Source organism: Cydia pomonella, chromosome 1, assembly GCF_033807575.1.
Source record: "Cydia pomonella isolate Wapato2018A chromosome 1, ilCydPomo1, whole genome shotgun sequence".
NCBI classification, from domain to species: domain Eukaryota; kingdom Metazoa; phylum Arthropoda; class Insecta; order Lepidoptera; family Tortricidae; genus Cydia; species Cydia pomonella.
This window is the reverse complement of record NC_084703.1, coordinates 35621525-35639289: the sequence shown is the minus strand read 5'-3', so window position 1 is coordinate 35639289 and position 17765 is coordinate 35621525. Positions and strand designations below refer to the sequence as shown.

The following is a 17765-nucleotide window of genomic DNA, read 5'->3' as shown; positions in this document are numbered from 1 at the left end:
CCGTGCACGACGGCAGCGCCACACAGCGGTTGCATCTATAGGCGTATTTTGTCACAAATGTCATCGAGAAACAAGTAAGCATAGAGTGATCACTTCATACATCAGTTTCCTTACCAAAACACTTATTTTCGTAGTCGACATCTAGCGTCAAGTATTTATCTTAAGGTAATTTGTAACAGTTTACCGACTTTAAAATATGTTATAAGAAAAGTAGATTAATATTAAAAATAAATACTATTTCACTTCTATCTAATACCTAAACCATTACCGTTTTCATTTCCTAATAACTCTAGTAAGTATTAGGTAAGTGTATACCGAATTATGGAAAAAACTTTCTCTTCAAACTGCTCATATGACTCTGGAGGCAATGTCCACATAAGTATAACAAATTTAAGGCTGATTTTATTTCTTATTCTAATGCCATTGTGTTAATTTTGAATTAATTTCATAAAAAAAAAAACATTTTTTTCTTGAATCATAAGTTGTTGTCTATTATAAATTACAGACCCGGGCCCCTTACCCAGTAAACGTTTTTCGTGAGTTTGTTATCAAATTCAATTTTATAAGCCAGTCAAACCTGAAAACGGGCGATGAACTGGATATATTAAATTTGCAATGTATACTAATGTCCATATGCAATGAAATTGTTAGCAAAAATCAATATCCCATATGATATATAGTAGACATTTAATATTATTATTATATATAATTGCTCAATAATGCAACATTTAATTAAAAATACGTTGCCATTAGTTAGTTACGAATATTAACATAGATTTTAGGTTTTAGCTTTAATAATTCTAACAAATATGTGGATCTTGTTGTCTGAATAAATAAACGTAATAATAAAAATATGTCTAATTGACACGGAAATGTACCCTACTTTTATAGTGGTCCATTGATGGAACCTCGATGGAACCCTAACGTAGCCGTAGGTAAGTAGTTACGAATACGTTCTACTAGTAGTTCTAACGTAGGAAGTTAAAGCCGTTCAAAGTTTAATCACCAATATGTTACATATATTCCTCTCTTAGCTAAAGAAAACTTTGTATAAAGTCCTATCAGGGTGCTGTCGATAACATAACAGCAATTTCGGCAAAATTCCGAAGAGCGATTCCTCAACTCCTTAACGTACTCGTACCTGTATATATTATACATAGAGTTATAAACAGGTAGCGCGCATTTCTACCGCCTTGTGCTTTTACCTTTTCTAAGAATGTTTAAGGAACGTATTACTGTTGACAAGCTTCTTATTCAATTCACCTGAACCCTGCCTGTCACTTATTTATACAGATATTTCCATAAAATTATTTTTGGGATGTGGATGCTACAAATTGCTTTATCAGCGCAGTATGACTATGAATGAATTGTCAGATTGGCGGAAACCGGCACTTTCCGCACGACGAAGACAAAGGGCGTTGAAATGCGTTGCTATTTTGCATCAGGCATGAAATCACTGGATGATTGCAGCCAAATGGAATCTTTCTCAGCGAACTCTATAGAGCCCAATTGCCTCTTATGAGACACCCAAGCTGCGGGATAATAATATGGCAATCCCTTACGTCATCAAGTACAATTTATAACATGCAGAACCGACTAGAATTTGGTACTTTTGCTTGACTTGATATACAATAATAAGCAGGTACAGTCGACGTCAAATAAATGTTTATACTTTGCACCTTACTCCTTAGTAATAAGACGAAAATGTAAATTTAAATTTGACTTCGACTGTACATTGGTATTATTGGTAAGTAATGTAAGTATTAGGTATTATAGGCCATGTAATAATTTTGTGTAAACCACTCGTAGGCTTATGTGTATAAAATACCTGCTGTTGTATTTTTAAACGACCAAGATTTCAAAAAGGAGGAGGTTTTCAATTCGGTTGTATGTTTTTTTTGTTTTTAATTATAATATATTGTTATTATAATATGTTTCACGTACATACTAGATAATTTTAACTCTTTAGCTAGTCCAAGATAATTATATCGCTTAATAAGTATTTCGTGGACTGAAATACCTATTTACGGAGCGCTCAGTAGCCGGATTCACATTGACGAAATTTAGTTGTTTCCATAAATAATACCTTTTCTGTTTAAATTATTTCTAGTTGGTCTCCGGTCGTTGTCACTAGATAACATGGCACCAGTTGACGACAACCAAGCATATGAAGGAGAAGATGGAGACTATCAGTTTACAAATAATTTTATTGATACACCATGGGACGATCGATCGAAAAAAAGCAAGATTGGAATAATTTCATTATTAGTGGCAATTTTTGCTGTGATAGCTACTTGCGTCTGTCATAATTTCATGATGCACTATGCATCTGGATCTTTTCCTACATTCAAAGTTGAAAACACTTGCCCCTTAATTAATTTTAACGATATAGGATATTATAACTTTGTCGCCAAGGTGTATTCGTTATCGTCGAAAGAACTGCTGTGCGTCGGGGCTGTGTTGAGTGATAATGCTGTGCTGGCGGACGAAATCTGTGCTAGAGACGGACCCGTTATTTTGGTCATAGGACATTCCAAAGAGTAAGATTAATTACGAATACGAGTATTACATATATCAAAATGTCATACTGATAAAATTTTATTAAATTTCAGTCCACGCTGCAAGAAAGGTCATGCTGTTGATGAAATTATAGAGGTCGATCACGAGGGGATGTTATCCCAAAAATTAATTATACTAAAGACCAAAGGTGATTTCGCCGAATGTCGAAGTACTATCCATATAGGATCAGAATTAGAGTGGAAGACGCCCGCCCATATTATCGGGCGGCCATTGACGCACAGTGGCCGAGCACTTATCACTAAGCAGCCAGTGGCTGTGTTCGGAAGAGGTAACTGTTCTATACCAGGAACGTTGAGCCAAAAACTGGATAAAAATATGATAATTTGCGTTACAAATTTCGGTCGTTGTCAAGTACACGCCGGGGACTTGCTCACACAGCGGGGGCGCCTGTTCGGGCTGGCGTCCACCGGGGTGCATCGCGCGGGGAGCACGGCGGCTTACTTCGCTGATTTAAACTCCGTAAGGGAAAAAATTGCACCATTCTTCAAAGTAGATTTTTAAAAGATGTACAAAACAAGAAAAACACTTGACGTTCAGACTCAAACAGTTATTATCTCGAATATGTATGTACATGTACATACCTACTTAATGCATATAAGAATATAAAATTACCTAAATTTTTACCTCTGGATAAAGTTGATAAAAAACCTTCGACCCCTGTAAACACATTGTCAACGAGTCAAAATTCATAAATTGTTTAGGTCTACCACTATACAGGTGAAATGGTTCCACTCGTCCGTACGCAAAAAGTGAAAGACGTGTGCAAGACGTGTCTGACATTTCCCCCCGCAAAATATGGCAGAATTTGTACGGTATGATATCGCTTGGGCTCTTCTTTTCCGAGGTGTCGGATGCGGGTGTTGCTCTTTATTGTGGGTATTGTAGGCACACTGAATAACTTTTACTATGCGGCAAAACCCGAAATCATGAAAAAAAAATCTGCCGTCGCGTACTTTTATGTCAATGTTTTCATGGAACAGCTGATTTATATCGCGATTTCGGGGTTGGCCCCAAAGTAAAAGTTGTTCAGTATGATCCATATATACATACCCCTAAGCGTATGGTCAAACATAACAATTTCACCCTGTATTGATGCGGTTTATAAGAAGTTGCTATGGTTAATAGACTGATTGACTGGCTTAGCTATGTGCGACTGATTAGAATAATGAGTAAGACTTTCTTAGTAAGTATAATAACTATTATAATAACTCCCTACGCTAATAATACGTTTTTTTTTTCTAAATATGAAATAATGCCTTTCCTTAAATTGTTTTGCAAAAGAGCTGGAACTGCTGGTTCGATTTTTATCAAACTATTGCAAGGAAATTCGCTTTCACGAAAAAAACCACATTGAAATCGGTCCATTCGTTTGAGAAACATTGGCGTCAAACATATAACATCCCTCTTTTTGTGTCGTTCGCTCTTACTCGTCCATACAAAAAGAGAAAATGTTTTTTCACTTCTAAATATTTTCCATTCTCCAAGATTTTTTACTAAGTATGTTATTGACACAATGAAAAACTAGGTTTATATGTATTACTTTTTTTTTCAAAATTTGCAAAACAATTTTTTTCCAAAAAGGGAAACTTATATACCTAGAAAATATGTATTATACTAAAGCGATCGACATCAAAATCAAAGTGATATGTTCAGATTTAGTTAATGGAAACCGTTTTCTACCGAAATGGAATTTCATAGGAAAAGTACCGTTATTTCGTTAGCATCGCGAAGCTATTCTTCTCTCTTAAAAAGGCACCTTCTGCTAGAAACCCATCGCATTACTGCTTTAACAACTGCTTGATTTATGTGGTAGATATCTATACGAAGCATCTACTTATATATATAGTGTTTTTTTAATAACGTAAGTGCCCCATTTAGAAAATATATACCTGCTTAGCAATGCTTTCAGTATATTACAATGGTTCTCAAAAACGATCCTGATTTTTCACTGACAGATATCTTTTCCTGAAATATACTTCGCTCATACACGGCCCGATTCGAAGAATGATTGAGATACGTTTAAGATCTTGGAATGATTTTTAAAAGATCGATAGCTAAACGACATGTCAAAATTTACGTTTATTTCGATTTCGCTGTGAACCCAACCCAATAAGATCTATCTACGATAATTCTAACGACAAAGTGACATTGGTTGCCCGAATTGAGCTGCTTCTGTCAAATATACGACATATAAACGATATCTAAAGGTGACAGTCCATTTCTGACCGCAGCTGCACTACTGCTCCGACATTACTGCAGCGGCCTGAACGTGTCGGTGTTATTGTCAATTTCCATAGTAAAATCAATGACGGTACCGACTGCACGTAATATGGTAATTTTAACGTATTTCCGACCGCAGCTGCACTACTGCTCCGACATTACTGCAGCGGCCTGAATACGTCAGTGTTATTGTCAAATTCCATAGTAAAATGATGACAAGACCGACTGCACGTAGCATGGTGATTTTTAGTGTTTGGTGTACATACGACCGCAACTGCGAACCGCACGTCAAATCTTTACAGAAATGTCTTTGGTCACAGATATTAGTAGCTCTAAGCAAAGAGGATATAACCACTCCAATATAAGGAGTTTATTACACCCGCGGATAAACAACCCCGATAGTTTCTGTGTTTCGCGGTAATTCCTCTCTATCTTGGCGTTGCTCTTATTGTTTTTTTTTTTATGTTTCCTGATAAATTCATTAAATAAACAGTTCTTTCCTTTTTTCGTAGTTTTCCGAGAACAGCTATAAGCTCGAAAGGGCAAGAACGATAGAGCGGCAAATATACGATTTTCAAATTAAGATTTTCATGGTAGGCAATAAGTAGATAGTAGCTATGTATGTATGTATATATAAATTATTTACAAACTAATATAAGTGAAAAAACTGGAAAACTAGTTCGCCTTTGTATTAATGATGAGTGTTTTTTTCCTGTTTTGTGTTCATTTTTGTACAATAAAAAGTTTTACTACTACTACTACTAAATTACAGGACGCACTTATGTGTTAGAATAAGATCGATGTAGGTATGCTAACCATTATCGTACAATCATGTACACATAGCATAAAAATGTGACAACATAATATTTCTATGACGATTCTAATACTGAACGGAGTGGTCGTATGCAATTTCCTCTCTCTTTCCTCTTTCTCTTTAAATAGCTTACTCTGTATCCTCTATATTTGTGTTAGGATACTAGGAAACCACAGTAGATTACATTTTTTAGTGGCAACAATGGTCGCGCACTGTGCGGCTTAAGAGGAATTTCCTCCCGCGGGCGCTCCGGCTTTAGTATGAGCTCCCTGCCGAGGTTTTTCTGAAGGTCTACAGTAGGGGTTCTTGAAAAAAGAAGTGTACAGGTTTTTAAAGGGTCGGTCAACGTGCATGTATCACTTCTGGAGTTGGAGGCGTGCTTAGGAGTTTCAGTGATGCTTATATTTAACAGGATTAATTACTGAATTCTCGCTGACAGTACCGTGGCACAGTGAATTTGGCATGATAAAATGTGAAAGTGTCGTAATATCATATTATATACACCGTGGGTTGGTAAAATCCGACAGATCTTAACCACGCATTCCTGAGGATCAAAAAATGTTTAGTAAAATTCGGAATGTTCTGTTTTTTTTTAGCCGATTTAAAAGCCATTTTCTGCACACAGCACGTTATTTCTTTCTACATCTTGGCGGAAAAAAAAAACATTACAACGAAGAAGTAAAGTTTTCTTAATTCATCTATAGATCAAAATTGCGAGTGTTCTTTTTAGTTGAGTAATGTTTGTCAGAAGGTATGACTAAACCAAGTCACATAGAGGCAGCGCCGCAGCGAAAAAGGCGTTTTTCACAAAGTTATAGCAGAAACAAATTTTCGCAAGAATTGCCATTATCTCTGAAAGAAGACCGATTACAGAAAATTTGTATGATATTTTAGCCTCTAAATGCGATTAAGAATACAACTTTAAATCTATCAGGTTTTACCAGCCCACGGTGTATAATATCGTGACACTTTGTCATTTCAAAGCCATTTCTGAGATAAAAGAAGCAATAATTCAGTTGTATTACCTAGAAATACAAAAGGCAAAGTTGTTGTTTAACACCTCATGGTAGCATATGGATACTCAAACGTAAGAAAAATTACAAAATTGAACCACAAGAGAAGCGACAGCGGTTTTAAAATAAAATTGTATTGATAGTTGCGGGGACTTCAAGGCATGAGGGTTAAACAAACTTTGCTACAGAGCGCAACACGAATTTATTTTATCACACCATCACGAGGAAAATATTTATTATTCCAATTAATTTATTAAATATTCTTTCTATCAGCCCCTTGGCTAACGTAAATAGCTTTCTTCATAAAGGATTTCTTGTCTCGCCCATCAAGTTTTATAATTATGGTCTAGTCATAAAATGTATCTGCCACGACCACGAGTGCCGTCGCCCATGGACACCTGCAACACAAGAGCGATTATAAGATTTAAATTTGTGCTTTAGTTTGAAATAGGAAACTGGACAATATTAAGTGTAAATTGCGTAATTATAGCTCTTACAAATCAATTTATTCGTTTATTCTTTACTTTTAGGTAACTAATGAAAGATTGGTTTAATATGAAAACTCAGAAAGATAAATCTGTAATATTTTGCTAACACTGAACGACTGCATTGGAGAATTTATTTTGTCGCATCGCCATCTCCAAAACCCACGAATCCCTTTGCAAAAATAAAGTAAACCCGGGATAAAAGAGCCTACCTAGCTTTTTGAGCGGACGTTTATCGCAGACTTCTACATCCAGGCGTAGTACCGCCTGGATGTAGAAGTCTGCGATAACCGTCCACCAAAAACGTGCAGACACCACCGGCTGGATTTGGCTGGATCACGTGATGCAAGTGGATCAAGTGCGCATACCGTATCCATCACGAGCAACATGAGTCCCGCTCTCGTCGGGTTGCTGTGTGCGGTGGTCACGCATTTAGTCAAGAGGATGGGGAAGATAATTTCAAAATGTTAACATACCTTAAGTGAAGAAATATTTCTCCTCTGCATTCATTTAATTCGAGTAATTTGGTTGTATTTCTTCAATTTGAAGTTAAATTGTTATTCATTTAATCGGCAAACAAACGATCACCAACAATATCTGGTTTTTAGGGTTCCGTAGCCAAATGGCAAAAAACGGAACCCTTATAGATTCGTCATGTCCGTCTGTCTGTCCGATTCTGTCACAGCCACTTTTTTCCGAAACTATAAGAGCTGTACTGTTCAAACTTAGTAAGTGGATGTATTCTATGAACCGCATTAAGATTTTCACACAAAAATAGAAAAAAAAAACAATAAATTTTGGGGGTTCCCCATACTTAGAACTGAAACTCAAAAAATCTTTTTTCATCAAACCCATACGTGTGGGGTATCTATGGATAGGTCTTCAAAAATGATATTGAGGTTTCTAATATCATTTTTTTCTAAACTGAATAGTTTGCGCGAGAGAACCTCCCAAAGTGAAAAAAAGTGTGTCCCCCCCCTGTAACTTCTAAAATAACAGAATGAAAAATCTAAAAAAAATATATGATATACATTACGATGCAAACTTCTAACGAAAATTGGTTTGAACGAGATCTAGTGAGTAGTTTTTTTTAAACGTCATAAAATTAAAAAAAAAAAAAATTTTTCGTCAAACCCATACGTGTGGGGTATCTATGGTTAGGTCTTCAAAAATGATATTTAGGTTCCTAATATAATTTTTTTCTAAAGTGAATAGTTTGCGCGAGAGACACTACCAAAGTGGTAAAATGTGTGTCCAAAGTGGTAAAATGTTGAACGAGATCTAGTAGTTTAAGTAGTTTTTTTTAATACGTCATAAAGGAACCCTTCATGGGCGAGTCCGACTCGCACTTGGCCGCTTTTTTTTTTTAATAATATTGCGTAGCTGCCTTCGACTGAATGTGACTTTTGTAGAAAGGCAAACTGTTTTTCGTTTTCGTTTACCATGTAGCATTATCGTCACTTACTTCTTCTCGTAAAAAATACAAATAAGTAAATTAGTAATTTTATTTATACGTCTCACAGTGACATTATTCATTGACTTTGACAATCAACTGACGAACGCTGCCGCGACTGCACGCCGCAAACAGCAGCAGTCGGCCGCTGCAGTAATGTCGCACCAGTAATGTCGCAACGGTAGTGCAGCTGCAGTTGGAAATGGACTGTCACCTTAAATGAGAACTTATCTAAGCCCGAACTTATCGTTATCGTATCTCATTCTTCGAATTGGGCCAACAGTATCTTAGGTATTGTTATAGCTTTAAAATTTATTTTGCTATGATTAATCGATATATTAGTGTTGGGTAAATTAAAAATCATATGTGTTAAATGAATATGTGAGATAAAATATTTTTTGATGATGTATTTAATTGTATTTTATTTCCTATATAGTTGAATTGCAAAGAGATTGTACGTAATTAAGCGTAGTTGAGAAGCTGTGATTAGTCTTAAGTTAATTGATTCATTTGTGTCACACAATGCTTACACATATGTATATGTCCATTCAGTTTAGACTAATTACAGGTCCTAAACTATGTACAATTTTTATTGCAATACACTCATACACGCATTTAAGATATTTCTCGACGTCTTTCTAATAAATACGTAAACATTTGGGGACAATCTTACACAGATCGACCTAGTCCCAAATACAAAGCTTGTACTATGGGTACTAGGTGACGGTATACATACGTATATAGATAAATACATACTTATATACATAGAAAACACCCATGACTCAGGAACAAATATCTGTGTTCATCACACAAATAAATGCCCTTACCGGGATTTGAACCCAGGACCATCGGCTTCATAGGCAGGGTCACTACCCACTAGGCTAGACCGGTCGTGGAACCGGAATGAACCTCGATGTTTCTGTGTTTTTTCCGATGAGGCTGCCTTTCAACCATCCGTACCTCTAGTGTAAATTTAATCGACATCATAACGTGACGAGCGCGTTTGCGTTAAGTCTCATTTTGTAAGTATAGGATTTTGAGTTTTCAAAACGTCCCGCTTGGCGCGCTCTTTCTAAATCACATACAAAATGAGACTAAAAGCAAACGCGTAGGTCACGTTTCAAAATCGAATTTATTTACACTAGGGGTACTGATCCGACTGCTTTATTTATCACATATACGGAATGAAGCTAAAGAATAAATCTTTTTAAAAAGCGTTACCTCTTTTAAAATACAAGTACCTGGGCGACCGAGCTTTGCTCGGTTATAACTATTTATTGTAATATGGTGGTGTATAGGTGATAATCTTAACTACATTTTTTTACTAAATTAAACTTGTATAAAACAATAAAAATCAAAAAATTATATATAAACTTGAACATATAAAAAAAAAACAAAAGTTAGTCATCGGGCGAGATTCGAACCCGTAAAGCGGGCCACTCACACACCTGCCGCAGGGGCAATACCGGTCGCACGGCGGTTGGAGCAATTTAAGGCTATTTTCTACACACTAGCCTGCCACTCAGTGTGTAAGTGATAGTCCCGCTGAACGCACGTCGACGAGAATGGCTCCTGTGTTATCAAAGCAACTATTGTAAAAGGAAAATAATATATTATTACACTTAAATATAGGTATTTGCAAAGGAAATACTGACGTTTTTCAACTCACGCGAGTAAGACGTGCGTATGTTTTCAATTTTTTTTTTAATTTGTAATGTATACACCGTTGGCGAGTTCGCGATATATTTCGAACATTAATTCGAAAGTTTGGTTTCGCGTGTCGCGGTCAAAATATTTTTTGTTTTTTTTTTTTTATCCCACATGTGGGGCCGGTCTTTGTATACATCTATTCATCCGTGTCCAAATTTCACGTTCTTTATTCATTGTGACAAGTGACCTCCGTTTGGTTCGGTAGTCGCCAATGAACTGACTGGAATTGCCCCAATCGTACTACACATGTAACAACCTAGCAGGGCGGTAGATACACCGCCGCCCCTGCCGCCCTGCTGCAGGCCCAATCTAAAAATTGCCCCTGCTTCTCTACACACATCACAATTAAGGGGGCAATTAAGGGTCCAATTCCAATATTGCCCCTGCGGCAGGTATGTGAGTGGCCCGCTTAACACTCATTTAGCAGTCCGCGTCCTAACCCGCTGGACCAGACGGACAGGTCGGCAACACGAAATTAGCGACCATATTCTGCGTCGAAAGAATAACGCATGAAAACTCGAAAACACGCGTTTTCCCAAACATAAGACTAATCTAGATAGATTCTATACCCCCAAAAACCCCCATATACCAAATTTCAGCGAAATCGTTAGAGCCGTTTCCGAGATCACAGAAATATATATATTTATATATATACAAGAATTGCTCGTTTAAAGGTATAAGATACATTTGTGCTAATATTATAACCGTGAAAGTTTGTGTCCCGTGGCAAGATATTTGCCGTCAGACAACTCGGACATTTATTTCTCTCAATGAACGCGTTGTTAGTTAATATAGATTTTAGTTCGCATAGGAGAATACCTATACACGGTACCAATCTACGAAAAAAGGAGAGCTCATAAAAGTTATGTCTCATCTCTTGTAAAATGTTAATTCTTTGGCAAGGTTTTGGATATTTTGATATTGCCTACATTTGGATAAAAATATATATGAATAAAATTGGTTACGCTTGATTTTGTTGATAATCATAATTCTGATATTTCAAACGTCAAATAAATGATTTTTAGATTTCAAATAACTTGTTTTATAAAATATTTAGAATTCCCTACAAAGCTTCAGTCGCACTATGAAAATGAGTACTTTATGACATTAATTGACCTACAACAACTTGGAAATTACAACAGAAGGAAACAATTATTCCCACTTAAAATTAATAAAAAAAACCTGACTATATCGTATTCATACGAGGTTGCAAATTTTTTTTAATTTTTTAAAAAGGTTAAATGGTTAAACAAAATTTTATGCCTTTTTCCATGTTCTCTTGTATTAACATCTCCATGTTCTCTTGTATTAACATTGCTATAGTATATCTACCTACTAACGCTGACTATCAAATTTAGGGACATTAATGACATTACAAAGTCAAAATAATACCTACGTTTAACTAAAATTATTAAATGCAATCAGTACGTTTGGCGTGTGCGGTTGTCATGAAGCTGAGACACGTGGAGGGCCCCTAAATCCACTTCTTCCGGGGCAGTGCAGCCCTTCCAACCCCTCGAGGCCATGTATATGACCAGCACGACGAGGAACGTGCCTATGGTGTACAACAGAAGAGTGAACTCGCGAGACCAACTTATATTCACTTCAGTATTTGGGTTTTTCATATCTTCAGTCAGTATTTCACCCAAGCATAAACATGACTGCTGCTATCTGAAAAATAACTTAGGTTCAATAATAATTTGTATAAAGACACAATATATATATTACATATTCGCAGTGTATAAATTGAGTCATACATACACATTCATCAATTACAAAAAAAACCATTAGGCAAATAAAAAAAAACAATTCCAGTCCCCTCAACCCCACCTCTAATCAATATAAAGTCAGCAAAACTATTAGCTTAGCACTCCTGCATATAAAAATGTATGACTGACTGTACACGGTTACGTTTAAATTCAACAATTTATTCAACACTGGAATTCATCAATTTAATTTTGTTGAACGATATCGTGTTGCTTGGTTTAATTATAGCTAATAAAATAAATAATATATATACAACTGATTGAGAACGACACTAAGAACCTACTATTAAATAACAGTTATTTAAATTTAATATTTTGTAGCTAAATTATAACCTATATTCGTTTTAAACAGCTTAAAAATAAATTAATCCCTACTAATATATAAATGCGAAAGTAACTATAACAGTCTAAAGACTATATATATAGATATATGTTACTCGTACCTCGTAAATTTGCTCTCAGAACTCAAAGCTAGCAACTCCTATAAATAGTGTGGTCTATACGTACGATCTGGGTTCACATTTTGAAGAAGGTGTGACGTGAGAATAAAAAATATAGTTGAGGTCAGGATGGATATAAGTTCAATACATATATGCACCTATTTATACTTAATATTGGCATTGATATCTGAGATGGTAATTTACCAGGGGTCAGCATACGCGTCATCCGTTGTATTCATGACCTGTCGCTGACCGTTCATCCAATTTACCGTATATGCCAAATTATAATAACCTATTAAACGGCCGTCACACAAGCGATTAACTGTCAGCGTCCGGCGGTGATTTTCCAGAGGGCTGGACTGGAGGCCTGTCAGCGCTAGCGGTGTGTGAGCGGGCCCAAAACGCTTTGGCGTGGCCACAATTAAAATGTTAATACCGATCCGCACGCCAGCTTTCGATACGTGTCACATCGAATTATATCATATTCATAACACATATAGTGAGTAGCAATCTATTTCGCTAAACAGGCCCGTTTATATTAGGATAGGTTACAACCGTTTTCTCTTTCAAAAGAAATTAAACATGTTTCCACACTAGGCCTTTTACCTACCCGATCATCGACGCGGCACAAAATAGGTACTTATTGTAATATTTATTAATTATTTAATCTAATAGATATAATGTTGCTCCCTTTTTGACGATGACGATGGTGCAGAAATAAAATTGTGAACAGGTCGTCACTCTTTTGGAAATGCACCTCAGGAAGCAGGGAGGACAAAGGACCAGCCCGCGTAGCTAACATGCCAATCGTTAACGCTCCGTAGTGAGCAATTTTTTTTCTTTTTTATATTTAACCGTAATTAATAGGTTGCCTTATGAAAATGTTGGTGAGGTTCGTGGTTGCTTAGATTATTTTTTTAAACTAAAATGTACTCTTTTACTGTCCGTACGCAATGTGTGTTATTATTATTATATTACATTTAAAAAAAAATCGGTTTACATTATATGTATAGAAATATTTCCGAAAAAACAACGTACATACGACATTACGTACATTACGTCACGCAAATTAGACAATTTGTCAATAGATCGCGCCGTACACAATTATACTTAGTATGGAATTTTCTGGTCAAAAATCTTTCGCCTTTATAGTTACACGAGATAGTTGAAAGTTTGTACGAAACCCTAGGTGCGTGAGTAAGCGCACTTGACCGGTTTTTTTAATTAAACTCTATTGGCATAGACTAGACTGACCTATTGGCTTTAAGACATTGATCTCTATTTAATATAGATAAGATTGTTTCCACGTTTGATTTGGTTCTAAATGTATTAATTTGTAAATATCATTCGTTGTTTTTAATCTTATTATGTATATATTTAATGTAATCCTGACCTATAAAACAACGATTTTACCAATAAATTAATAGATCAATCAACATTCATAACAACAATGCGGTAACAATTTTGTTATGTAACTAAAAAAGAATACTAATCGTATATACCACGTAGTCCAAGAACCTCTACCACTACAAATTTCATCAACTTTTAACTTATTATTTATGATTGTATAATGCATGTATATATATATTTATTTTATTAGTATGTAGGTATGTATTATATTGTTTGCGTCTTCATTTTGTTGAATTATATGTATATCGGCACTACCCGTTCAATATTGTAAGTTCACAGTTTCCTGCTACCCAAAGGTTGTCTGGAAGAGATCGCTTCTTAGCGATAAGACCGCCTGTTATTACCTAACTTTTAAGTGTTTTTTTCATTTCCTGTCTATTTTAACTTTATGGTGCACAATAAAGAATATTTACTTACTTATTTCAGACTTCAGTAATGACTTATAGTATATAGACAGAATTTGGATTACCACTATTTTTGACTCACTAATATGGTAACCTATCAAGGTACTTGTGGAAGAATAACCATTTAAGAGTCCGCAGTAAGCTCGGTTCTAGCTAAGTAGTTAAACGACTAGCTAAGTAGATTGCTCTGAAACGTTGTGCTTACAATAATAAGAAATATAGCAAAATTAAATCTTTTGAAAGCATATTACTCTATCCAAGAATTTATATGAGATAATTTCACATAATGAAAAAAATGAATTGTAAGTAGTATATAAGCTAAATATATATATAATATTGTAAAGTAGTAATTACTTACGTTTTATAAGCTATATAAACTAATTACAGGCATAGATATACTTCATGTCATTGTATGTACAAAGTTTCATTACAATCCAACAAGTAGTGTTAAAATGAGAACGAAACTCCTTTTTTATGGGAAGATGAAATTCGGCCGAGGTTGCTGCGCACCCTGTTTTAATGGGTAGGCAATATTATTGTTTAATGTCTAGTTTGCGCATAGAATGAGAAAAATTGACGAAAATAAATGGGTGATATTCATAAAGACTAAGGAAATAACATTTATAAAACTTACTTGTTATATGGAACACATTGTAGGTACATAGGAATTGCAGCCAATTCTGTGCGTTAATATGGTAGTAGGCACATTTACTCGTACTTGTTTTAACATTTTGATTAGTGTTTCTGGAACTAGGGACTACATACCCTGGATCGAAATGGATCTGGATTTTAAACTTATTTTGACTTAACTCAAGCGAGTGTCATTGTCAGTATTTTCCATAGATCATCCATAGATAGACTCTAGAGCGGGGGGGCGACACTTAGAAACGTAGTTAACATTAGTAAAGATGGCGGCGGTTTCTATTAATGGCATCCGATAACCTACTTTTGTGTAAAGTTGACTACCGATTGTGCAAACTACATCACCAGACGTCACTATAAAATTGGTACAATTTAAAGGCATGAATACAACATTAAGAAGGTTGTATATACCTCGTATGTCAAGACCTATTATTATTCATAATGTTGTTACCTAGCAACTGTTGTTTACTGTCAAATAAATGTAAATAGAGATACCTATGATTGATATGAACTTATTATTTCTCTACTAATTTTAAAGTACAGAGCAGAGCAGAGTTAAAACGGAGCAAGCATTAAACACGAGTCAAATTCAAATAGGGAAATTAGAATCCCAATAGTTCTAGTGTTACATAACCTGGAGGTTTAAAATTTTAACAGTATTCAAGGCAATGCCGGAAGGTTCAGATATTTTCGAAGGTAAGAAGAAAATACCATCCTCCTTAGCGCTCATGTAGCGATAAAAACAAGCGATGATTATTTTAATTTTGTTTACGACAAACATTTCTGCTGACACTGTGCCAGGATTTGTGCAATTTGATACCGCTAAGTTAGACGACATAGAGTGCATCTATGAAGGTACGTGCGTAGACGAGACATACGTCCTATGCCTGAAATTCATTAGTACAAGAAATACACGAACCACGACATCATTACACATCTCATGTGTTAATTTTAAAGAATATCTGGTGCGAATTGCTTACGGAGCTAGAGAGCGAGACGAAATTACCAGGAATGCTCCTAATGTGCACTTTACCTGTCCTTACTTTACCTCTGGAATATCTTGAATTCAAATCCAGTTGGATGTTAAGGTCAAAAAAGAAACTCAGTTGAGAACTAGACAAGTCAGTTGTGCGCACATGAAAGAGTTCTAAGTCAGACTGAGACACAAGTCACAGAAGACGAAGCTAATGCAGCTTTGTACACTTTGTAAAAAGAAGAACAATTCAAGTACTTACAACACCTAGTCTATTACTATCTTGTAGGTATACCAAATTGAAAACAATAAACATATACTTGCTTTACTAGGTATAAAGTATGTCTTTTTTGTGGTTTCCATCCTTTTAAAACTTTTCTACATTATATTAGGTCTACTTGGGCGGCTTACAAGTGAATATTTTGTTTGATATCTTGTAAACAAAAAACTATCAAAGTTACAAGAAATCAAACAAAAAATAAACTTGTAAACCGCCCAAGAAGACCTAATATTATGTAGTACGCAAGTACCTACACATACGGATGCATACATAGATGTGCACGCACACATACATAGCTAGTTTCGGATGCAAATCAGAGATAGCGCTTCGAAATTAGTTTCCTTAAAATGCTTCAAGAGGGCTCTCTTTTCCTATATACTTACTTTACTCTTTGCTTGCTAGAGTGATTTCAGAGTACCTTTATTTTTAAATATGGCTGTCGCCACGGACTCATTTGCCAGTATCACGTCTGCAGAATAATAAAACAACTATGTTACAATATTCCGTAATATATGGAATCGGGAATTTAACATGCAAGGGTAGATAAGATTATGAAGTGGGGGTGAGTCACAATTTTAAAATGGTTATTTTGATTGGAATTGGAAGGCGAAAAATAGAGAGGTACAAAATCCTTTTCCTTTTCCAAATACCTTCATCTTTTTGGAGTTCCGTAGTCCACTAGGAAAGGAACCCATACTTATAGTGATCGTTAGTGCTAGAAAGCTGTGATTTGGTATAGTTGCATAGGTTTTTCAAAAAGAATAAGGGTCTCCTACAACCATTTTTTGATTAAATAATTTTGGAAATAATTGTACGAAAGAAAAAAAAATGTGTCCCCCCCCTTTGAACTTTTGAACCGTGGATCAAAATAAAAAAATCTTTATACAAAAGCTTCATAAATACTTTCAACGAAAACTATAGCGAAAATGATCGGCACCGCCGTATTTGAGTTATTGCTAAAAGTCTTCTCTTCTTAGTAAAAACACGTACAAAGCGCTGCGAAGGTACTCCCTTATCCTTATAATGTACATGATACGTACTTATAGCAAATGTACATTGATTAGGATGTGTAAAATCTAAGACAATTCCGTGCTTCGAATTTGACAACGAAACGAGCTCCATACATTTTGGGGTAACTGTGATCGTCGAAAGTTGACGTTTGACAATTCAGCGACCGCAAAACATATGGCGCAGTATAGCGCCATCTATTTTGGATGTCAAACTAAGCGGCACATTTTTTCCTTAGACTTTACCTGTCTATTACCATCAATTCTCTTTGCTAATAACCCCCGTTTATCCTATTCTGACAGAATAGTAACTACGGAACCCTACACTGAACATGGCCCCATATGCTTAGACATATTTCAAGTCCCCCGAAAAATATATAGAATTGCATTGGCACACTTGAGGGCAAACAGCATATAATCACTAAATTGAAGTTCAATATAGAAATTGCAAATAATGTATACAATCAAGACAGAAAATTTAATATAACAACCCACCACCAAAAGTACAAAACTCAAACTCCTCTTACTCTACTCTTTGAGTTTTGTACTTTTGGTGGTGGGTTGTTAT

General features: G+C 35.6%; 1 protein-coding gene and 1 long non-coding RNA gene across 2 annotated transcripts; one reads left to right on the top strand and one right to left on the bottom strand.

Moving 5' to 3' along the window:
- The first annotated feature begins 816 nt into the window (after positions 1–816).
- LOC133521266 (uncharacterized) lies at positions 817–4515 on the top strand. The gene is made up of 2 exons (XM_061856137.1): positions 817–2540; positions 2613–4515. The coding sequence occupies exons 1-2, from the start codon at positions 2140–2142 to the stop codon at positions 3079–3081; spliced, it is 870 nt and encodes a 289-aa protein (XP_061712121.1). The 5' UTR covers positions 817–2139; the 3' UTR covers positions 3082–4515.
- Positions 4516–11301: 6786 nt separating this feature from the next.
- On the bottom strand, positions 11302–16121 carry LOC133521275 (uncharacterized). The gene is made up of 2 exons (XR_009799883.1): positions 14930–16121; positions 11302–11946 (listed from the first exon to the last, which is right to left on the bottom strand). It is a non-coding gene; the product is annotated as an uncharacterized LOC133521275 (long non-coding RNA).
- Positions 16122–17765: the final 1644 nt, after the last annotated feature.

Excerpts from the sequence above, each read along its gene's own strand:
- LOC133521266 (XM_061856137.1), top strand. The coding sequence starts at position 2,140 with ATGGCACCAGTTGACGACAACCAAGCATATGAAGGAGAAGATGGAGAC. Across the intron at positions 2,541-2,612 it reads GTCATAGGACATTCCAAAGA|TCCACGCTGCAAGAAAGGTC; the intron begins GTAAGATTAATT and ends ATTAAATTTCAG.